Source organism: Scylla paramamosain, chromosome 13, assembly GCF_035594125.1.
Source record: "Scylla paramamosain isolate STU-SP2022 chromosome 13, ASM3559412v1, whole genome shotgun sequence".
NCBI lineage: Eukaryota > Metazoa > Arthropoda > Malacostraca > Decapoda > Portunidae > Scylla > Scylla paramamosain.
Window position 1 is genome coordinate 23,692,749 of NC_087163.1, and position 19,336 is coordinate 23,712,084.

General features: G+C 40.9%; 1 protein-coding gene and 1 long non-coding RNA gene across 3 annotated transcripts in view; one reads left to right on the forward strand and one right to left on the reverse strand.

Annotated features, from left to right (window-relative positions):
- Window positions 1-1,159: 1,159 nt before the first annotated feature.
- On the reverse strand, window positions 1,160-8,427 carry LOC135106540 (eukaryotic translation initiation factor 4 gamma 1-like). Of its 2 annotated transcripts, none has more exons than XM_064015692.1 (7): window positions 8,220-8,427; window positions 7,347-7,462; window positions 7,043-7,177; window positions 6,107-6,259; window positions 5,903-5,970; window positions 5,293-5,446; window positions 1,160-4,912 (listed from the first exon to the last, which is right to left on the reverse strand). In XM_064015692.1, exons 2-7 carry the CDS (start codon window positions 7,455-7,457, stop codon window positions 4,742-4,744), a joined length of 792 nt encoding a protein of 263 aa, XP_063871762.1. In that variant the 5' UTR covers window positions 7,458-7,462; window positions 8,220-8,427; the 3' UTR covers window positions 1,160-4,741. The 2 variants fall into 2 exon arrangements, with proteins under 2 accessions (XP_063871762.1, XP_063871763.1); XM_064015693.1 differs by lacking the exon at window positions 8,220-8,427 and adding an exon at window positions 7,913-8,075.
- Window positions 8,428-9,075: 648 nt separating this feature from the next.
- Window positions 9,076-19,336, forward strand: part of LOC135106177 (uncharacterized) — a 30,167-nt gene continuing 19,906 nt past the window's right edge. Inside the window, exon 1 of the long non-coding RNA XR_010271154.1 lies at window positions 9,076-9,235. This is a non-coding gene — a long non-coding RNA (uncharacterized LOC135106177). The remainder of the gene's footprint in view (window positions 9,236-19,336) is intronic.

Sequence of the window (19,336 nt, forward strand, 5' to 3'; positions counted from 1 at the left end):
TGTTGTATTCCTTTAGACTTAATGTGTTTTTGCTAACATTTCTGGCAATAATTCAGATTCATCCAAAGTAAAAACCCTTTTAAATACAGTACTGAGGGTTCTACAAAAAGCAGTAGAAATATTGTCTCTTACCAGGAAGATTGTCAGGGAGGGAAACCCAGCTCCTCTTCCTCCATGGGGAAATATGAAGACTTGTCTCCTTTTTAAAACTTGATGCCAGTGAGTAACAAGTATTCCAGTAAGGCTGAGAGAGAGAGAGAGAGAGAGAGAGAGAGAGAGAGAATTTTGGACTAGCAAGCTGGAATTTTGGTTAACATGAAGGGCAGAAGTGAACAAGTGATTGAGACAACAGAGTATAAACAGATGCCTATTAAATGAAAGGAATTGTACATAATGGTAAAGATTGTTACTTTGACAAGCAACAGGTACAAACTGACGGGGCTGCTGGTGAGGCAGCATTATTTGGGATGAGATGGTCAACTATCAGTAAGAGCAGCCTCTGCTATTAGTTAAGATAATATGAAATAATATAGATAATTTTGGATGTCTATTACCTATCTGAAACATAATGGTCAATGAACATAAGAATTTGGAGATTCTTTCCTTGAGAGACTTAAATCCCTCAATCCCTCTTCCCATACATGTTGTTTGGCAACAAAGATGGGAGAATAACTGCTACACTTATGATGGGAGAGATCATGATAAAAAATGTTCATGCCAAGTTAAACACAAATATGCAATGATGATGAAATGAATAGTAAGGAATAATTTTAGGACAGATCGAATATGTTTACACACACATACCTCACAGCCCTCACAGTACAGCCTTACTGTGGTGGCTGCTGTGACCCCCTAACTGTACAGCATTTGCTGGTCATGTGTATCAATTTGGAAGACTGCATTAGACATGTCTCTATCTGAGATGCAAGTGTTTCTCTTTGTTGAGAGGGCTGACCCCTGTGAGCTACAGTGGCTATCTCATTTTACATACTTTCAAATGCAATCCAACTGGGAAAATAAGTAAATCAATAAAATGCTTGTATGTTGTTTTATACTTAGATCTACCCCATGTGACTATTCCTAGAAAGGAAAAATCATAATGAAAAGCCAACATTTTTGAGTGTCCAAGCTAAATAATTTGGGGTAATGAAAATCACCATGAAAAAAATAATTCAAGAAATGGTTCCAGACATTGCAGCATGACTTTTATCAATACACAACCACAGAAGAGGAAGATGCTAAAAGAGACAACATGGAGTAGGATATATGTCAGTCCTTTTTTTTTTTTTACAACACTTCATACCTTCTATATTACATTGTTATACTTCAACTGTATAAGTACCTAGTTCTATGTATTATACATCTGAGCAGAATCTGGAATTTTAAGATCCAAGTGCAGCCAAAGCTAAAACCTCCATTTTACTGTTTCAAAATCAACAATTTTCCATGATGTAGTGAGGCATTTTTTTTTTCAAGAGTGTAGGTGCATAATGATATTTAAGAAATATGCTTTTCTTTGCAGTCTAGGAAACTTAGTCAAAATTTCATGATTAAATGTTTTTCAATAAATATTCAATATCTATACCAGTAGATACATATTTGTAACACAAATAGCTATTCGGTGGGTGGTGAGGTGAACATTACAACAAGCAGAGTCCTGTTTCAATAGCTGCTGCTTTGGCTGAAATTTCTTTTCTTTTTTATAAAAATGATAAATCCAAATATAATATCATTTTGGTCAAAATGAAAACGAGTGACAGATGGAAGTTTAGAAAAAGAATAAAAGGGAAATTTGGGACTGAAAGAATAGAAGAGGAATCAAAGAGGAGAGCAAGATTTTTTTCTGATATTCATATAACTGAATATGAGAGAAGGACTTCAGTGGTACAAAGTGGTAAAATTAATACAAAAATGTGAAACAAAAAATGTGAGGTGCATGCATGAGGTCAAGGAAGCAATGAGGAAAGAGATGTAAACAAGAAAACAATGAAAAAAAATACAAATAAGAAAAAATAAATTTATATTACAGAATGTAAAAGAATAAAATTGAGTATAGAGCAGAGTAAAATGAATGAGAAATATTCTATAGGGCCACACTGAATGAAGTTGAGAACAAACCAAAAGAAGGACTGGCACTTTTTTTTATGTATTAGGAAGACAGGTAAAAAAACAAAAAATAAAATAAAAAAGTAAGTAAATAAGTTTCAAAAGAAAGCTGCTACCAATGGAAGATAGATGAATTAACCTGAACATTTAATAAGTATCTGAAAAATATATGAGTGAAGGTTATGACATGTCTGGGAATAAAGGATAGTGTTGGGAGGAAAACCAAAAGGGAGAAAGTAATACAAGTCATTAGAAACTTGAAGAAAAAAAATTAACAGGTGCAGATGGGATTCTCATAATTCCTAATTTGTAAACCACACAGGTGACAAACTGAAACATTTGAAGTCAAATCTTTACATTTTAATGCTTGAAATTCCCATTTGACACAACTTTTATCCATGTGGATACATCTAAGGCAGCTACGGGTGAGGTAGCAATGCTATTTTAATGTTCCATCCCACACCATGAGACAAGCTCTGATTTAATGTTGCTAGCAACACATTAAAATTTCCAGTAATGTAATATTAAAGAAATTACTGAAAGGAAGAATGTCACATACCTTGAAATTTCATGAATGCAATTTTTAGTTGTACTCGTACTTTCAACAAATACTCTATACACATGTACACTCAACAGCTGTCCAATCACCTACAGCTTCTACAGTAAGGGTTCAAGTTGAAAGGCCATGTTAGACAGCATGGGATCCCTATTATACTGGAAATATCTATTATATATATATATATATATATATATATATATATATATATATATATATATATATATATATATATATATATATATATATATATATATATATATATATATATATATACACAAAGATTAATGTGATGAAAGAGGCAGATGTATGTAATGTACATACTTCCTGTCATACTTATCACTTATGTGTGCAACAGGCAACATCTCCTCACATGATGCCACACACTGGAAGTTACATGACTGTATGATATGAAGATGTGTCAAGTCTTTGTCTGGAGAACTTTACTGCATTCATAAAAGAAAAAAAAATGATATTAAGCACATTACATTTTGTTTTCTCTGCAAAAAATTCCTTCATGAATGAAGATGTGCTGGTGTGATCTACTTAAGGAGAAAAGTCAGACTAAGAAATGGTTTGGGATGAAACTTTGCATTTTCTGAATAAGTCCTGGGAAATAATTTGCCTTGATCTGTATGCCAGAAAGCCCCTTGCTGCATTTAATCTCACCATGCATCAGCTGTATGGCGTTGTCATATGATGTTCTTATATTAATTGTTTTAGAGGTGATTTTGCTTTATCTTTTAAAAATTTCAGTGATGTTACTGTTTAACCCTTTCACTGCAATACGAAAACAATTATTACACCAGAAGCAATGTCTTATGTTTTTATAAGCATCTACAAGAAAGTTAGCAATGAAAAAGACTACATTTTGCAACTTCCCAATTCAAGGATTGGAAGTGGCTGTGTGATGAGTAATTAGGGAAAGGTGTACCAAGTGGCAGTCAAAGGGTTAAGATGATGATTCATCATTACCTGCTATATTTAAATTTTGTTACATTTATTCCAATTTCTTACTCTACAGACTTAAGTGTATGTAGAATAAGAAAATCAGATTTTTGAAATGACAATTTTTGTTTTCGATGTCTGTGTTTGTATGTTTCTTTTTTTCACCAGAAAAAAAACTACTCTATCTTTACATTCATATCTTGTAAACTATCAAGATTTCTAATGTTTACATGATCAAAAATTTTATTTTAACACTGTAATAATGATAAAAAAGTATGTGCAATAAATTGATTCTGAATATGACTTCCCCAACAAAAAAGTGATATAATAACATATAAACATATAAAAATATACTGCAATTGATATACATCTTAAACACCACCTCTGGGGCAGGAAGGAATTGTGATCAGAATTTCTTTTCACTTCTTGCCACCATTAACTGTACTAGAAACAAGTCACATGCCTGAAAGAATCATTCTTTAGATATACAACAGAAGTATAATACTGATGACCTTATGTTTTAGTTCACAGAGAGGCAGGCTGCTGGGATATTGGAGGTTACGAAAGGGGTCCAGTTATCATTCTGTAAAACTCTATCATAATGACACATATAAGACCGCTAATAATGATGTCTGTGATCAATGTGATAAAATAAATAAATGAATAAAAAAAAAGAGTACTTTTTAATAAGGTTAGTTCTGGATCATTAAGTTCTAAAGTATAACAAAATGGAAGAATAAATACAATTTAGTTAAAGTGTTATTTATCTGGCATAAATGTGTGCTTCTGTATAATTTGTCATGGATAAGATCACCTCTATGTTTCTTTATGAGCACACTTCTAACTACACTATGAAAGGATGCAGTATTTGTGGTGACATTCAACAATCTTACAATATCAAAACCAGAAGGTCTTCTATATCACTGAGTAAGAAGTGTCAACCGTGGTTTGTGTGAGAATGTAATGAGTAACATAACCATAGCAAATATTACATTAAATGCTGTAGTTATCCTTTTATTATACACATATGAAAGGTGACTGACACACTAAGCATGATGATGAATATCTTACATTTCAAGATTAAACACAATCAAAGGTAACAGCTAAAAACTTTTAATATGCAACGAAAAACTATCCCCGTACATTTCTACCTGGTGGTGGAAGAATTCTATTTCCTTCCTGAAGTCTCCATCCATTATTGCGAAGATGAAGAATATCCTGGGCAAGGAAACGCAGTCGTGGGTTTAAGCTACCACCTGCCAGGCATGCTTCAAGATAACTGCAGCACCTGTTCACCAACTCCTGCCAAGAAAAACTTTATGCATGAATAATTGCATCTCAAATTACGCAAAATGGATGTGTATGTGCCACAAACATATCAGTAATTCAGTACATGTTCTTCTAAGTGTATGCTCAAATACAGTTATATACCAAATTATATCACCTATATAGGTATAAAAAATCACACACAAATACACACATTTACCAAGGCTGGCTCCCCAATACAAGTGGGTACCCACGACAAGTCACAGAACTTTCATATTCATACTCATTCACAACACTGCCTTAACCCCATGGCCTCCAATGTAGAAGAGAAAATACTCCTGCCCTCACTTTAGGAGGATCAGTCGCACAGCTTGGACAGTTTTTGGTCCATAACTAAACTAAATAATATATCTAACCTCATGGGAACGACTGAGGCTGAGTCCTGAGAATGAGAGCAGACGACAGAGGCCTTCAAAGGAGCGGTCGTCACCATGCTCCAGGAAAGTCTCGGCCATGGCTGCCACTTGGTCACCTGGCACAACACCAACCTTGTGCAGCTCACTTATAAACCTAAAAAATATTCCATACATAAATCCAACAAAGCACACTAGAATATCAAATGTTATGAAACTTTAATGGATATACAAACCTAAACTATTTGAATTCACAAGATCTAGAGGAAAAACTCTATTTGAAGTAGGGTTCATCATGAGTTTTGAGTTACACCTTGGAAGCTCTCAAGTACTAACCAGCATAAAATAATACTTGGGTATACTAACTTACATCATAACATTAAATCATGTATGTACTCATATTATGGTTAAAAATTGTCAGGTTGCACAAACATGTGAAAGGGCTGTAATTGATCCTCATTCTATTTACTAAATTTACTAATGTAGGATTCTCTTTTTAGTATCATCCTTTATCTGGGTACTGAATTGCCAACATCAAATAATACCTGTAGGGAGTTATCATTTCAGCACTTTCCAGAATATTTAAAAACAACACACAAGATTGTAAACTTACTTCAGATGACCAACAAATCTTTTCCTTGCCAAAATTTCTTCATGTATAATCTGAGATGATATCGGTCCCTGCAAAATGCAACAAACTGATAAATACTCTAATTATCATCTACTGTTCTTAAGCTCTTCACTGTTATACTTTTGCCATTTTGACATACATTTCAATTTAACAATAACAGCAATTAAAAAAAAATATGATAACTACCTCAAAAATGTGATTATAATGAAGCAGCTGTTGATAGTTCTCCATGAAGTGGTCCTTGCAGGCTGTTATGAGATCCCGCTGTATTCCAGTGCTTGCTGCCAGGTCGCGGCACAGGCGAGCATAGATTGGTGCAAACATGGGTTCATCTTGGGACTAGTAAAAAAAGAAAGAAAAAAAAACATGTAATAGTAAAAACCAATTAGAATGTAGCATGAAACCTTTGTTCTTCTTTATACTTCTTTATTTCTCACTCTGTCAATATGTTACACTACAAATGTTCCTCAAACATTCAATCTCCTCCCTTGCTACCCTGTCCAGCTTTCAGGACCATACAATGCAGCTAGTACCATTACACTCTCACCCAACCTTTTCTATCCATTCATTCCTGACATTCTTCAGCTACCTAATCACTTGCTTTATTCTCCACATCTTTCTTGCTTCATTCTTAACTTCACCTCTGTATTTCATCTTCCATCCACAGCAACATGTACCTATAGATACCTGCAACAGGCTACCTAAGAGTTAACACAAGATAAGCTAGTGTTGTGTCAAACTTGGAAGCATCACAGGAATACTGAGAAACTGATCAGAAGGCAGGATGCACTGACACATGAGAGGCTATTGTTGAGAGTTGAGTTCTTGTTGGGACACTTGAGTAAATATGTGAGTCCTGCACATTACTACTCAACCTGAGATGATCACCAAGACTTGGGTAATTTTTGACTTACTTTCCTGTCACTATGCAAGGATTTTTAAATTGAAGTAGTGCAAATTTCTGGAAAGTAATTATGAAATTTACATTATAGAATATCTAAAATTATATAAAATTCTTGTATCTCATCAAAACTGGAAATATATAACATGAGAAAAGTGCAAATAACAATCCAAACTGATAACTTTTCTAACAACAATTTACTCAAGAGAGATCTTCCTAACCTTTTCTAGAAGGAGGCTGAGGATGTCAGGCAAATGTGTGGGATCTGAGAGAGGTAATTCACGGGCCTGCTCCAGAAAGATGCCAAGCGATTGCTGAGTCACTCGATTCAGAATGCCAAGCATCCTTCGGTACACCTGAGAAAGTTTGTGAATGTTACATACTGCAGTATCAAGATCTTTGACAAGCTACCTTCATAAAGTATAATAATATGAAAAGAGCAATCCAACATTTCTGACTTACTATGAACATGAGTAGCTTATAAAAATGCATTTAAAGCATGTGCTGCAGAAAACACAACAATACCTCAGACTGGCCATGCTGGCCATTCGGTTTCCACGGGTTGTCGCAGCGGTGCAGGGTTGGCTGCCCACTGCTGCTCTCACCCACCATATCCAATGATGGACCCTCAGGCATAATGACTGGGGGGAAAAAATGAAATGACAATTAAAGAAAGGAAAATCCTTACTGAAAACACAAAACCATCATCATAACTTTACTAAATAAAGCATCTAATGGTAGGGCACAAGAAACAATGCAGAAATAAGTTGAATACATGGAATTTGATCTAGCTCAGCATGTCTTTCACTGCTGTGTTGCACCAGCTGTACCAATGTTAACAGCTGCTGCTCCACCACCTGGGGCTGGCACCTTCCATGTTCTCCCAAATTTAAGCAACTAGCTGTTTACACTACCTCTTCCTCTCACACTTTACACGAAAGCTAGATTTCCATGCAAGCCTGCAGTACTGAAGGTGAAAAGTAAGATGGGAAATAAGTCTAACATACCTAACAGCACATCTAATTATAGGTAAAACACAGAGCCATGACATTACTAATCAAAACGCTACTTTGAGAGTGTAAGGACATTACCAGCACCAGGTGTGACGAACACCGAGCGAGGCTGGGAGGTGCTGATGTCTTGACAGGATCAGTGGGGATGCAGCTTCAATAAAACTATCAGGGTGGGTCAACTGAGTAACGCGTAGATTTTGATCGGGGTTAAGCCGCCGAGGCAAGCACGCAAAAGCTAAATCTGACAACTCAGACACTCACATAAGGGTGTAGTATTAGGAGGGGTGACGCAACACACTGGTGAGAAATTAACATGTTCTTGCGCAGGCGAGATGTGACAGGGGATACAAATAGTACTATACCACTTAAATCTACTTAAACTTACCTCTACGAGTGCTGGTATCTGGAAAAGAGGGTCTCCCAGTCCCCACACAAGCCAAGAGGCAGACGACTCAAGAAATAGCAACGGAGGAGCAAGAACGAGGTCGGTTTGTTTACATGGCGCAACATAGAAAGTGGGAGGTGTCTTGCGCGGGGTGGACCTTACTGATGCTGTGTGGTTTATTAACCGATTGACTAACTGACTGATTGAGTGACTGGCATAGGAAGTGGGAGGTGCTGTGCGCGAGATAGCTCTTACTATGGATTCTTCATTATATATCTTCCTTGGCCCTTACTGATGCTGTCTTGTTTACTGACTGGCTGACTGACTGAGTAACTGATTGACTGACTGATTGAGTGACATAGTGGGAGGTGCGGTGCGCTGGGTGGCTCTTAAAGGCATGATATTATTTGCTTTACTGACTGAATGATTTATAGTAACTGACTGGCTGGCTGACTTACTGATCAACTGACTACCTGATAGAATGACTAACCAAGTAAGCCAAATAACTAACTAGAGCGTAAGTTATCACTAAAACTATACTTTTATTCCTATTCTTGGTTAAATATATTTCATACATCCCAAACATCAGTAGTATATATATATATATATATATATATATATATATATATATATATATATATATATATATATATATATATATATATATATATATATATATATATATATATATATATATATATATATATATATATATATGTATGTATGAAGAGAAACAGTAGTGAGGCTGGAAAATAACTATTGCGTTTATATTGAGCTTGTAAGACTCGATATACTTATGGCGGGAAAAGCCACTCGTTGTTTCAGAGATCAGTGATTCCAACGGGAGGCGAGGTTATTGAGCTCAGTGGGTGAGGCAGTCCCGTTCAGTGCCTTCATTTGAAACTAGTGATACCGACAGTAGGAGCCACCACAGCTTGACAGACTGCAACCGAAACTCTATCAAAGGGGTGCAAGCAAAGAGAGAGAGAAACACCACGAGAATCTTTGTGGACGAGGTAAACAAACGTAAGAAATAACATTAGCGTTTTCATCCGAAGGTTTGGTATAGATTCATTCAGTTCTCTAATTTCACTGGTGATTCATTCATTGTGTATATCATGATTTGGGAAAGCATCAGTTTTGCCCACAAATTAATAGTCACTATCGCGATATTAGGCTACGGTTATTTTTCATAATCTTTATTCTTTTTACTGTCTGTTAGTGGTCATGGTTAATCATGCAGCCTCGGGGCAGTGTGGCGGGCAAAGGCTACAAAAGACAGGTCATGGCATTTGAAAATTGGTTTGATCTGTTTATTCAGCCCACTGTTATGTCCACAGATCCAGTCTCTACCCAGTTACTTAAAATTTACTTAGTCACACGTTTCTTTCTGCATGAACATGAAACTTAAGAGCGAAAAAAAACAATAGTGTGTTATCTGATGACTTGATATGTAGTTAGCGGAGCAGCCTGGTCTGTGTATGCCCCTGACACAGTCCAATCAACACGTGCAATTAGTAGTTTGTACATACGGTCCTCATGCTAATAGGGTTAAGTAACACAAATAAAAGACTCTGAAGGCACTGAATCACGTTTAGCAGACTTGATTATATACACACGTTAAGACTACCGCTCGTTAAAATCTTTCAAGTTGAAATACTTATTATAATGTACACAGTCATGAGAGCATAGTAGTGTTGCATGTGTTGTTAACTAATACACAACAGACTGCAAGACTAGAAAGGCAGTGAATCACGTATAGCAGAGTTTATATACTCATTTAGAATATCGCTCGTTAAATTCTGTAAAGTTTGAGTGCTTATTATTATAGTACATAGTCTTGAGAGGATGGTGGTGCTGACTCACGGCACGCTCACGTGACTGACTAGGAGGAATAGCGTCATTGTGGAGGGCTTAGGATTTGGGAACAGTGCCGCAAACTTTCCTCTAAGTCACCCCTTGAAGACTTTTTCGGTATGATGTATGTTTGTCGATCAAAGGAAAACGGGGGTGTTGGGGTGTTTTGTTATAATATAATAAACTATTTCACACACACACACACACACACACACACACACACAGGAATGTTTGTCACGAGATTCCTCAGTTTCTAAAGTGATCTCGGATGTAGCATAGAAAGCAAATGTCTGTGTTAACGATGTTTTATTAAAGAAATAGGTAAAGCATTTCAGCTCAAATGAAAGACTTCCTTGGTAACAGGAAAACGGGAACGGCATTAAAGAGGAAATAGTGTGGTTTGGGAAGGTGACGAGTGGCTTCCCCCAAGGATCTGTACTTGCCTCAGTCGCTTCCAGTATACATATATCATCAAACTTACGACAGGTCTGATGTTTGTTGATGACATTAAACTTTGGCCCGGATTCTCAAGCGCTTTTTGTTCCCATAAGGACAGTTTTCAAAGGTCACAGAGGTGACTAGGCAGGTTCTCATGCTTGGTTTTTTCCATTGGTGAAGCAGAATCCTTGATAAACTGTCACTGGAATCATGAAAGCACACTTAAAAATCCCAGTAGTCTCCACCACAGCTTATATGAAGTAATCGGGATAATAAGGCGAAATGTTTCAGAATATTGCACTAAATCTTAAGATAAAAGACAATGCCGAATGGGAAGTTTGCAGGCGACTAGTAAAATGGAGTCAAGCGTGAAAAATAAACTTCTCTGCTGAGTAACGCCAAGTAATAAAGAGAGGGGAAAGTAGGATGAGACCAAAAATGGAAGACAGGATACAGGGTTCAGAAAAAGATAAAGAGATAAGTATAACTATTAGCCATGAACTTTCACCTGAGGATCAAATACAGAGTCAAGCAAGAAGCATGTGTGAATATGAACAGCTGGCCAGTGTGAAGGCTGTCTCTACGTATATCGATAAGGACTTGATCCGGAAATTAGTCACGTTGTTCGTAAGACTTAAATTTAAATACGCAGTCATTGTTTGGAGATTGCATCGGGCGCATCACCGACACAAACACAAAAAGAAAGCGTAAAGAACAGGAGTTAGACTACGTTAGACTTTAAGAATCGTAAACTGCTAAAGAAAAAGCTAAGGAAGTTAATATTTTTCCCTCATTAGAAGACTCTTGAATATGTTACAGTTGCTTTTACCTCGCATCTGACACTTAAACAGGTGCTCACTACTTAAACGTCGCGAAGAAAAAAGTTGGAGAAAAAAAAAAATTCTCGCTATAAGAAAAACGAGGAAGGACATGATAAGAAGGTACAAGTGAGGCAGGAGGCTGGAGGAAATTGGTAGAAGTAATACTGTGTAACATTTGCAAGCGGACCGAGAAGCTGAAGGCGGAAACTGTTAAAAATGTATATAGTTTTGCAGCAAGAGCCATTGACTCGTGGAAGCAGAGTTACCAGGAGACATTTTGTGCGCCAGAAATGTGTATAAATTCACTGAAGCGTGTAATAATGTAGTATTAGGAGACAGGATATTACTAGCTTCACTTCAAACTTTTATTTAGGTAACTAGGCAAGAACACACACACACACACACACACACACACACACACACACACATTTGCGAGTCCACATGTGTCAGTCTCTACTTTCATAATATTTTGCGAACCACCACCATCACCATTACCACCGCCGCCTTTGCCTTCACCACCACCACCACCACCGCCACAGTCATCCAAGTATCGACCGTGATATTTTTTGAATGTGCTGATTGTGTTACGTTGCACGACCGACTCAGGCAAGATGGCGGCAGTCTACGTATGTATGTCTAGCGGCAGTCCTCTTCACTCTTCAGCGGTGCGTCTCTTATTTTAGACTGAATGGTACAGGTTATCACGAACAACCTCTTAAGAGCCAACGTGTCTGATGCTGCTTTGTTCTTGCTTGGTGTTTCCTTTAAATAAATAGGCTAAGTATTTATTTATTTATTTAGTCATTTCGTTAGTTAGTGACGTAATAAGTTAATTAGCTAATGAGTCAGTGAGTGAGTGAGTGAGTGAGTTGGTAAGTGAGTGAGTAAGTCAGTTATTTATTTGTATATTTAGTCAGTTAATCAGTCAGTCAGTTAATCAGCCACTCAGTCAGTCAGTCAGTCAGTCAGTAAGCTAATCAGTTAGTCAGGTCCGCCAGATAGATAAATAGACAAGCATGTTTCAGCTGCTCCTTGTCTCCATAGTGATAGACGAGGCGCCCACACGAAGGCGCCCGCCCATTCTCGTCCGGGCCAGCTGCAGGATGTATGTGCGGGGCAGTGGTGACGTGGAGGCCAAGGGTGCGGAGGGCGCGACCTGGCGTGTGCATGGGGTTGTGGCCCTGTGCCTTGGCCTGGTTATTGAATGATCCCTCTATTTATTCATTTATTTATTCATTCATTCACTCGTACGTGTATTCATTAGTCATTCAATCATCTATTCATGTATTCACTTATTTTATTCATCCCTTCGTTTATTCAAGTCATTACTATGTGTTTTATTTATGTGGGACGGTCGCTTTGGCACATGCGTTAGAGGCGAGGCCGGCTGATGCATACTAATTGACCCCGCCGTGTACTGCTCACCGTATATTGCACACCTTGCCTTCCTTGTCCCCTGGGCGACCAGTCCACCGCCAGACTCGCTATCCCTGCCCCTTGCCCCCTGCCATACCAGATCCCGGGGCAGGGTGACGGCCGGGCATACCCACTTGTGCACACCAACAAGGAAAGTCGACCCGGCACAATAGCTTGGGTCTAATCTTCTATTCACGTACAGGTTATTTTAGTGTGGCACGGCGGCAGGCAATTCCTGTTCACCTTTCTGCTGGCTTCCCAAAGTTTGCCGTAAAATATCCAGACGAGAGAGTTTCAGCGAGTCAAAACAAACACGAGCGGATTCGCAGCAGAATTAAATTGCGATTTTAAATAAACACGTCTCATAATTGCATTTTTATCATAATTAAATATTAAATGGTCGCTGATTCCATGTAGCGTGTTTTCAGCGCGTGCTTCCAGAAGGCTTCCCCCTGGCGCGGCGCTGCGGTGCGGGGGAGGTAGGGGGGAGGGGTTGTGGGCGTTGAAGGGTACTAGGGGAGAGGTGGGGTGAAGCCGAGCCAGCCCCAGTACAGGATCAGTGCGGGGCAAGGACAGGAGGGGAAGGGTGAGTGTCGGGGAGGGGAAGGATGCGGGGCTCGGATGGGGGAGAGGGTAAGAATGAGTGTTAGGGCGAAAGAGGTATAGGATGAATACCGGAGAGGGAAGGGAGGGGAAGGATGAGGGGTGAGAGATTTGGGAGCAGCAGGAGGGGAAGGATGTGTCGTTGAGGTGGGAGGGGGAGGATGAATGTAGAGAGGGAAGGTGAGGGGAAGGATATCCGAAACCGTACCCCCTACCCCCCTACTCCCTTCCCTCACTGCACCACACACCTGTTCTCCTTTACTGTCTTCTCCTCGATTCCTTACCTTTGCCTAACCTTTCCTTGATCTTTCTGACCTTTAATCAGATAACAAATAAAGAAGTCAACAGAATAAACAATAGTGAAATAACAGAATATAAATTTAAAACTGAATAACAAGACACCATGAACAAGTAGAGGAAACAGACGAAGTAAATATAAATAAGTTTGGTTTCGTCATACATCCTGTCAGTACCTAGTGAGACTCCAGCACACACACACACACACACACACACACACACACACACACATGAACTTTCCTGCCCTCCCTCACAGAACCTCCCCTTTGCATGCATTACACCACTTGAGAACAAAACCACCTCTACTTAGCACACCACACTTTCAATATCCCACTTAATATCGCTCAAAATTCACGTTACCCACTCGCCACAAATAAATACCGCATGCATATAATGTACCACCTCGGCTCCTTGCGGTCGATAAACGTGGCGATGGAGGAAACCTGGGAGGGTAAACTGTGGTAAACTCAATGGGATGTCGCAGCTGCCCCTGTATCCTGGCGGTTGAGGGTTTTTGCTTATCACATGCTGAGAAGGCTGGGCGACGGAGGGCACACTAGCATGACACAGGACTTTATTCTGAAACGCTTCTGGCACCACCATTACTTTCGAAAGGCTCTAGTTGAAGTTACACGGGTTTTTCAGGGCGTTTTTAGTTTCAGTGTCAGATGAACTAGATTTCTACATTATTAACGGGGAAAAAAAAAGCACTCTTGAGAATCCGGCTAACCATCTCTGTGGCCTTTGAAAATAATCGTGGTGAGAGAGCAAAGCGTTTTCGAGTACCGGTCGTAATCAACATTTTTACCCCACCAAACGTTTCGGCGGCCCACTCTGGACTGGGAATGTGGCGATGTGTTGTAATGACCAGTAAGTGTACACGTGGAGTTGTAATGACTAGCAAGTGTACACGTGGAGTTGTAATGACCAGTAAGTGCACACGTGGAGGAAAGGACAATAGGGAATGACAGTAGTACTGGTGGTGGTGGTGGTGGTGAGAGAATGAGCTGTCGATAATGATGGTGAAGTGAAGGAGGAGGTGCTGGTGATGCTGCTAATGGTATTGATGGTGATAGTGAAGAAGTAGCAGGACAAAGACAGGAAGGGAGGATGAGGAGTCAATGATGATGGTGGTAATAATGATGATAGTGACGATGGTGATGGAAAAAGAGGAATAAGACGAAAGACGAGGAGGATGGCTAGAAAAAAAATAGATGTCGATAATAGTGGTGATGAAAGGAGGAGGAGGAGGAGGAGGAGGAGGAGAAGGATGACGACGACAATGAAAAAAAAAAGATTTCGATAATGGTGATGACGTTGAGGAAAATAATAATTGTGATGGAAGTGATGACGTCAGCCGAGCAAGATTAATGAAGAGGTGTCACTGTAGGAGGATTTACTGACAAAAGAAGAAATGTACTGCAATTGTGACTTACCTACAGACAAACCAAGTCACCTCGAGTGTCACCTCAGACCACGTGGCTTGTGTGACCTTGTTCCAGAATTTTCAAACATTTTGGCGTCGTATCTCGACTAAATTCAACCTGCTTGTGAAAATGAATCGCTTTAGTTCCAGATTCACAGACGTTTTGCAGTGCTATCGCGACTAAATGCAAGACTAGTGAGCATTATTCAGGGTTCTCAGGGGTATTTTTTTTTTTTGTGGTACTTGAATAAAAAAAATCTGCAATGGTAAAACTAAGACAGAAAAAAAGAAAGAAGGTAAAAAAAGAAAGGACGAAAGAAAGAGAAAGAAAACGAAAAGAAAAGAAAGAATGAAAAAGATAGAAGGAAAGAAGGAAATAAATTAAACAGATATGAGAACCCTACTAATTTCCGTGACCTTTGAAAACAGTCCCACCGAAAGAACAAATTAACACAAGCAACACTGGACTTTCGACACCACAAACTGTTGCTGTGACTGGAGGACTCACCACATCACAGTATTCAGTTACAACAGTTGGCTAAACACGTGTAGAGACAGGATATTTGGAAAGAAGTAAAGGTTAAGTGGTGACGTGTAGAGAGCAGGAAGGGTCAAGAAGTGACTTAAGGAGAGTGACAATGAACAGCAGAGAAGAATAGTGGTAGTAAATAAGCACGATAAAATATGAATGAGTGAATGAGAAGGGATGAGGATGAAGGTAAGAATGAGGAAAGGAGTGGTAGGAATAACACTGAGAAGAGAAGGAAGGGAGACTTGGGTAAGAGATAGATGACCGGAGTAGACTCAGTAATCAGGTTGTTAGTGCCGAATAAATAGGGAGCTTTAAAAAGATTAGATGAATTTATGGATAGGGATGATAACTGGATATAGGCATGTAGGTTTTTTACAGGGACTGCCGCGTGTAGGCCTACTGGCTTCTTGTACCTTCCCTCATGCTCTTATGGTCGAGGTGGAAGGGAGGTGCTAGGATAAAGGATGGTGGATGAGGAGGATGAGGGATGAATGTAAGGCGTGGGGAAGAAAATGAGAACGGAGAAGAGAAAAAGAGTGGGTGGGTGCAGTGCTGTCTTTTGTTGAGTTTCCTTGGTCTGTATTGGACTGTGTGTCTCCTACTCTCTCTCTCTCTCTCTCTCTCTCTCTCTCTCTCTCTCTTAATGAAAGAAAAATGTAGGAACATAACAATAGTCAGAATTCCAAAAGTAATTTGTAGGTTATACAACTTTCCAGAAAGAGAGAGAGAGAGAGAGAGAGAGAGAGAGAGAGAGAGAGAGAGAGAGAGAGAGAGAGAGAGAGGAATTACCCCCACGACGGTAATAATGGCCCTGCCTGTTATTCACGCCCGTCGCAGGACGCTCGCATGCCTGCCGGTGTGGGAAGAGCCCGATCATTCCCTCCACCGTGTCGTCACTCCCTCCTGCCCGTGGAGTGCACTGAGAACTCCACCCAGTAGTTTCTCTTGCGTAGCGTTGGCCAAAGAGCGCGTTGTGTAATGGGTGAGTGAGTCAGTGCATGCAAGCAGCGCGCCAAATGTTGTGTCAGTGCTTGGGAAAGAGGACAACTGGCCCCGTGCAACATTAAGTAGGTCGTCGGGTGCCCGCCTCGCCTCGCATGCTGTCATAGGCAAGCCATCTGTTGTTTGGAAAGACGTGTTGCTGCTGAACAACATGTGTCCCCGGCAGAGAGGGGCGAGGCGCCTCCACGGGAAGCACGAGGGTTTTATAATGAATCCGGCGGCGAAAGACTAGCAGGAAATCCGCTTTTGTTCCGTGAATTGTACTATTAATGCCAGGGGAGGCTCAAGATAATGGGTCTGCTCCTTGTTGGCGCCGAGCTCCCACGACACGTCCATTCATCACCTTGATAGTGCGGGTGCTCCCTGCCACTGTTTGGCCCCGAGGCCCAAACCCCGGCAGGCTGTTCCTCCCGCCTCGCCGCCTGGGGCTCCACCCACAAGCGCGGTGAAGCATATTGTGTAGTAATGTAAACTTCCAACTGGTATCATGTCTTGTATTACACCTTGAGAAGCCATTCGTGTATTGGATAGTGCGGGAGGAATGTGTCAAGGACCAGTGAATGTGTAAGTGAACAGATAAATCAATGGCGCAAATAAAACTAAGGCGAAGGGCCTCGATGAACATTCCGCCGTGAATGATGAATGAAGAGTGTATCTGTGCCAGACCTTTAAGCACTCACTGATGCCGCGCACACCAGGACGTCGCGAGGAATGCTTGCTGGAGACGAGGCTTGTGGCGGGGCGCGCAGCGAAGCCTGCAGCGCCCCGTGCTCCATAAAGGTGGCTGAGGACGTGGGCGGCATCGATGAATAGCACTGCCGCCCGCAAAGTGGCCTGGGCTGCGAGAGGGTGGACACCTTGGCAGCGGTGAAGTGGTGCCTTACAGTGGTGGTGGTGGTGGTGGTGGTGGTGGCGGCGCTAGAGGAGAGGCTGAGGGAGACGCGCAAGGCGGCGGACAAAGGGCAGGACAGGGCGACGCGGGTGTCAGTCCCATAATGCTGGCGGCACAATGCGCTTCATAAAATAAAGAGACAAAGGGCGCGGGATAATGAGGTTCAGTCGGAATCCACAACGAGCGCCGCCTCACTGGAAAATGTCGCTGAAAAAAGTCACATATTTCAGCTGCCCAAAATACATAAATATCATTAAGCGCCGAGATAATATATGAAACGAATTTGATTGTCACGGACTTCAATCGGCTCATAAAGCATTGCAAATTCATTAATCCGGACTAAAAATACTGGGAGCCTGGAGGCATGTAAAGCAGTAATCAGCTATTGTTGTGTCTGTCGAGTGGCGGGCGCTGGTGCACGGCTCGCGACACACACACACACACACACACACACACACACACACACACGCACCATTATTTTCCCCTTTTCTGTTTATGTAAATCCATCAACCTTTCAGTTTCTCTTAACGCCCGCCGCCTTGCACTACACCGCCTTCATTCTTTCACTCCAGCCTCATTCCCCCCACACGATCCTCCCTTAACGGCGTCTGTGTGTCACTCCTCCCGGCCCTCCGTCAGGTAACCCAGATTTCTCCATCTCGCAGCCTTGCTAACGTGGCCATCCTCAGCGGGGGAGGACAGAGGTGGACAAGGAATGGGATGGAGAAGAAAAGTATGGAATAATTTAAGGGATAGGAGGAGGAGAATAAAAGGGCACTGGGAGAAAGACAGGAGGGAAAGGAGGAAAATAGGGAGGATTAGAAAAATTAGGATGGGAAGGAGAGGTGTAATGAAGGAAAGGAAGTAGGTAAAGAATGGAGAGTAAAGAGTGTGAGGGAATAATGGGGAATGGAAAGAGGAGAGGGTGAATGAAGAGGAGTGGGTGTGAGAAGGTAAAAAATAACGGGAAGAGAAGAGAGAAGGGATTGTGAAGGAAGAGATGAAGGAAAGTAGGGAAGAATAGAGCCTGGGGGAAGAGATGAGAAGTAGCGAGATAAAAACGGGGGGGGAAAAAAAGAGGAAGAAGGAAGGAGCAGGAAAAAAAGCAAGAAAGACAAAGAAGAGGATTCAAGATACGAAACAAATTAATGTAAATAACGAAATGAAATAAGAAAAAGGGGAAAGGAAAAAGGAGATTAAAGGAGGAGGAGGAGGAGGAGGAGGAGGAGGTGGATGAGGAGGCGGTGGAGTAGAAAGACAGTCAAGAGAGAGAGAGAGAGAGAGAGAGAGAGAGAGAGAGAGAGAGAGAGAGAGAGAGAGAGAGAGAGAGAGAGAGAGAGAGAGAGAGAGAGAGAGAGAGAGAGAGAGAGAGAGAGAGAGAGAGAGAGATGTGAAGGGTGACAGAAGGGGAGATGGGTAGCAGAATAGATAGAGGGAGGAGGGGATGGGGAGAAGGATGATTTCACTCCCTTCCCTTCACTATAGACTGATTATGCTCGGCCGTGACTCTGTATATGGCAGTCTCATCGCGCAGAGAGAGAGAGAGAGAGAGAGAGAGAGAGAGAGAGAGAGAGAGAGAGAGAGAGAGAGAGAGTAGGTTCATGTTAATGTTGATGGCTGTGTAAATGAGACTTGTGTTATCCTTATTTTTCAGTCCGCGCGCGTGTGTGTGTGTGTGTGTTTGGATTAGGAGAAAGGATGGGCGTCTCTTTAACGTTTGGGAGAAGAGGAGAAACTGAAACGGAGAGGATGACGAGGAAGAACAGGCAGGAGGAGGAGGAGGAAGTGAAAGAGGAGGAGGAAGAGGAGAAGGAGGAGGAAGAAGAGGAGGAG

What these genes read in the sequence shown, in the direction of transcription:
- LOC135106540 (XM_064015692.1), bottom strand. Translation starts at nt 7,457, where the DNA reads ATGCCTGAGGGTCCATCATTGGATATGGTGGGTGAGAGCAGCAGTGGG. An exon ending in ATTATAATCACATTTTTGAG is followed by an intron (nt 5,971 to 6,106) that starts GTAGTTATCATA and finishes TGCATTTTGCAG; the next exon opens with GGACCGATATCATCTCAGAT. An exon ending in AGATTTGTTGGTCATCTGAA is followed by an intron (nt 5,447 to 5,902) that starts GTAAGTTTACAA and finishes AATATTTTTTAG; the next exon opens with GTTTATAAGTGAGCTGCACA.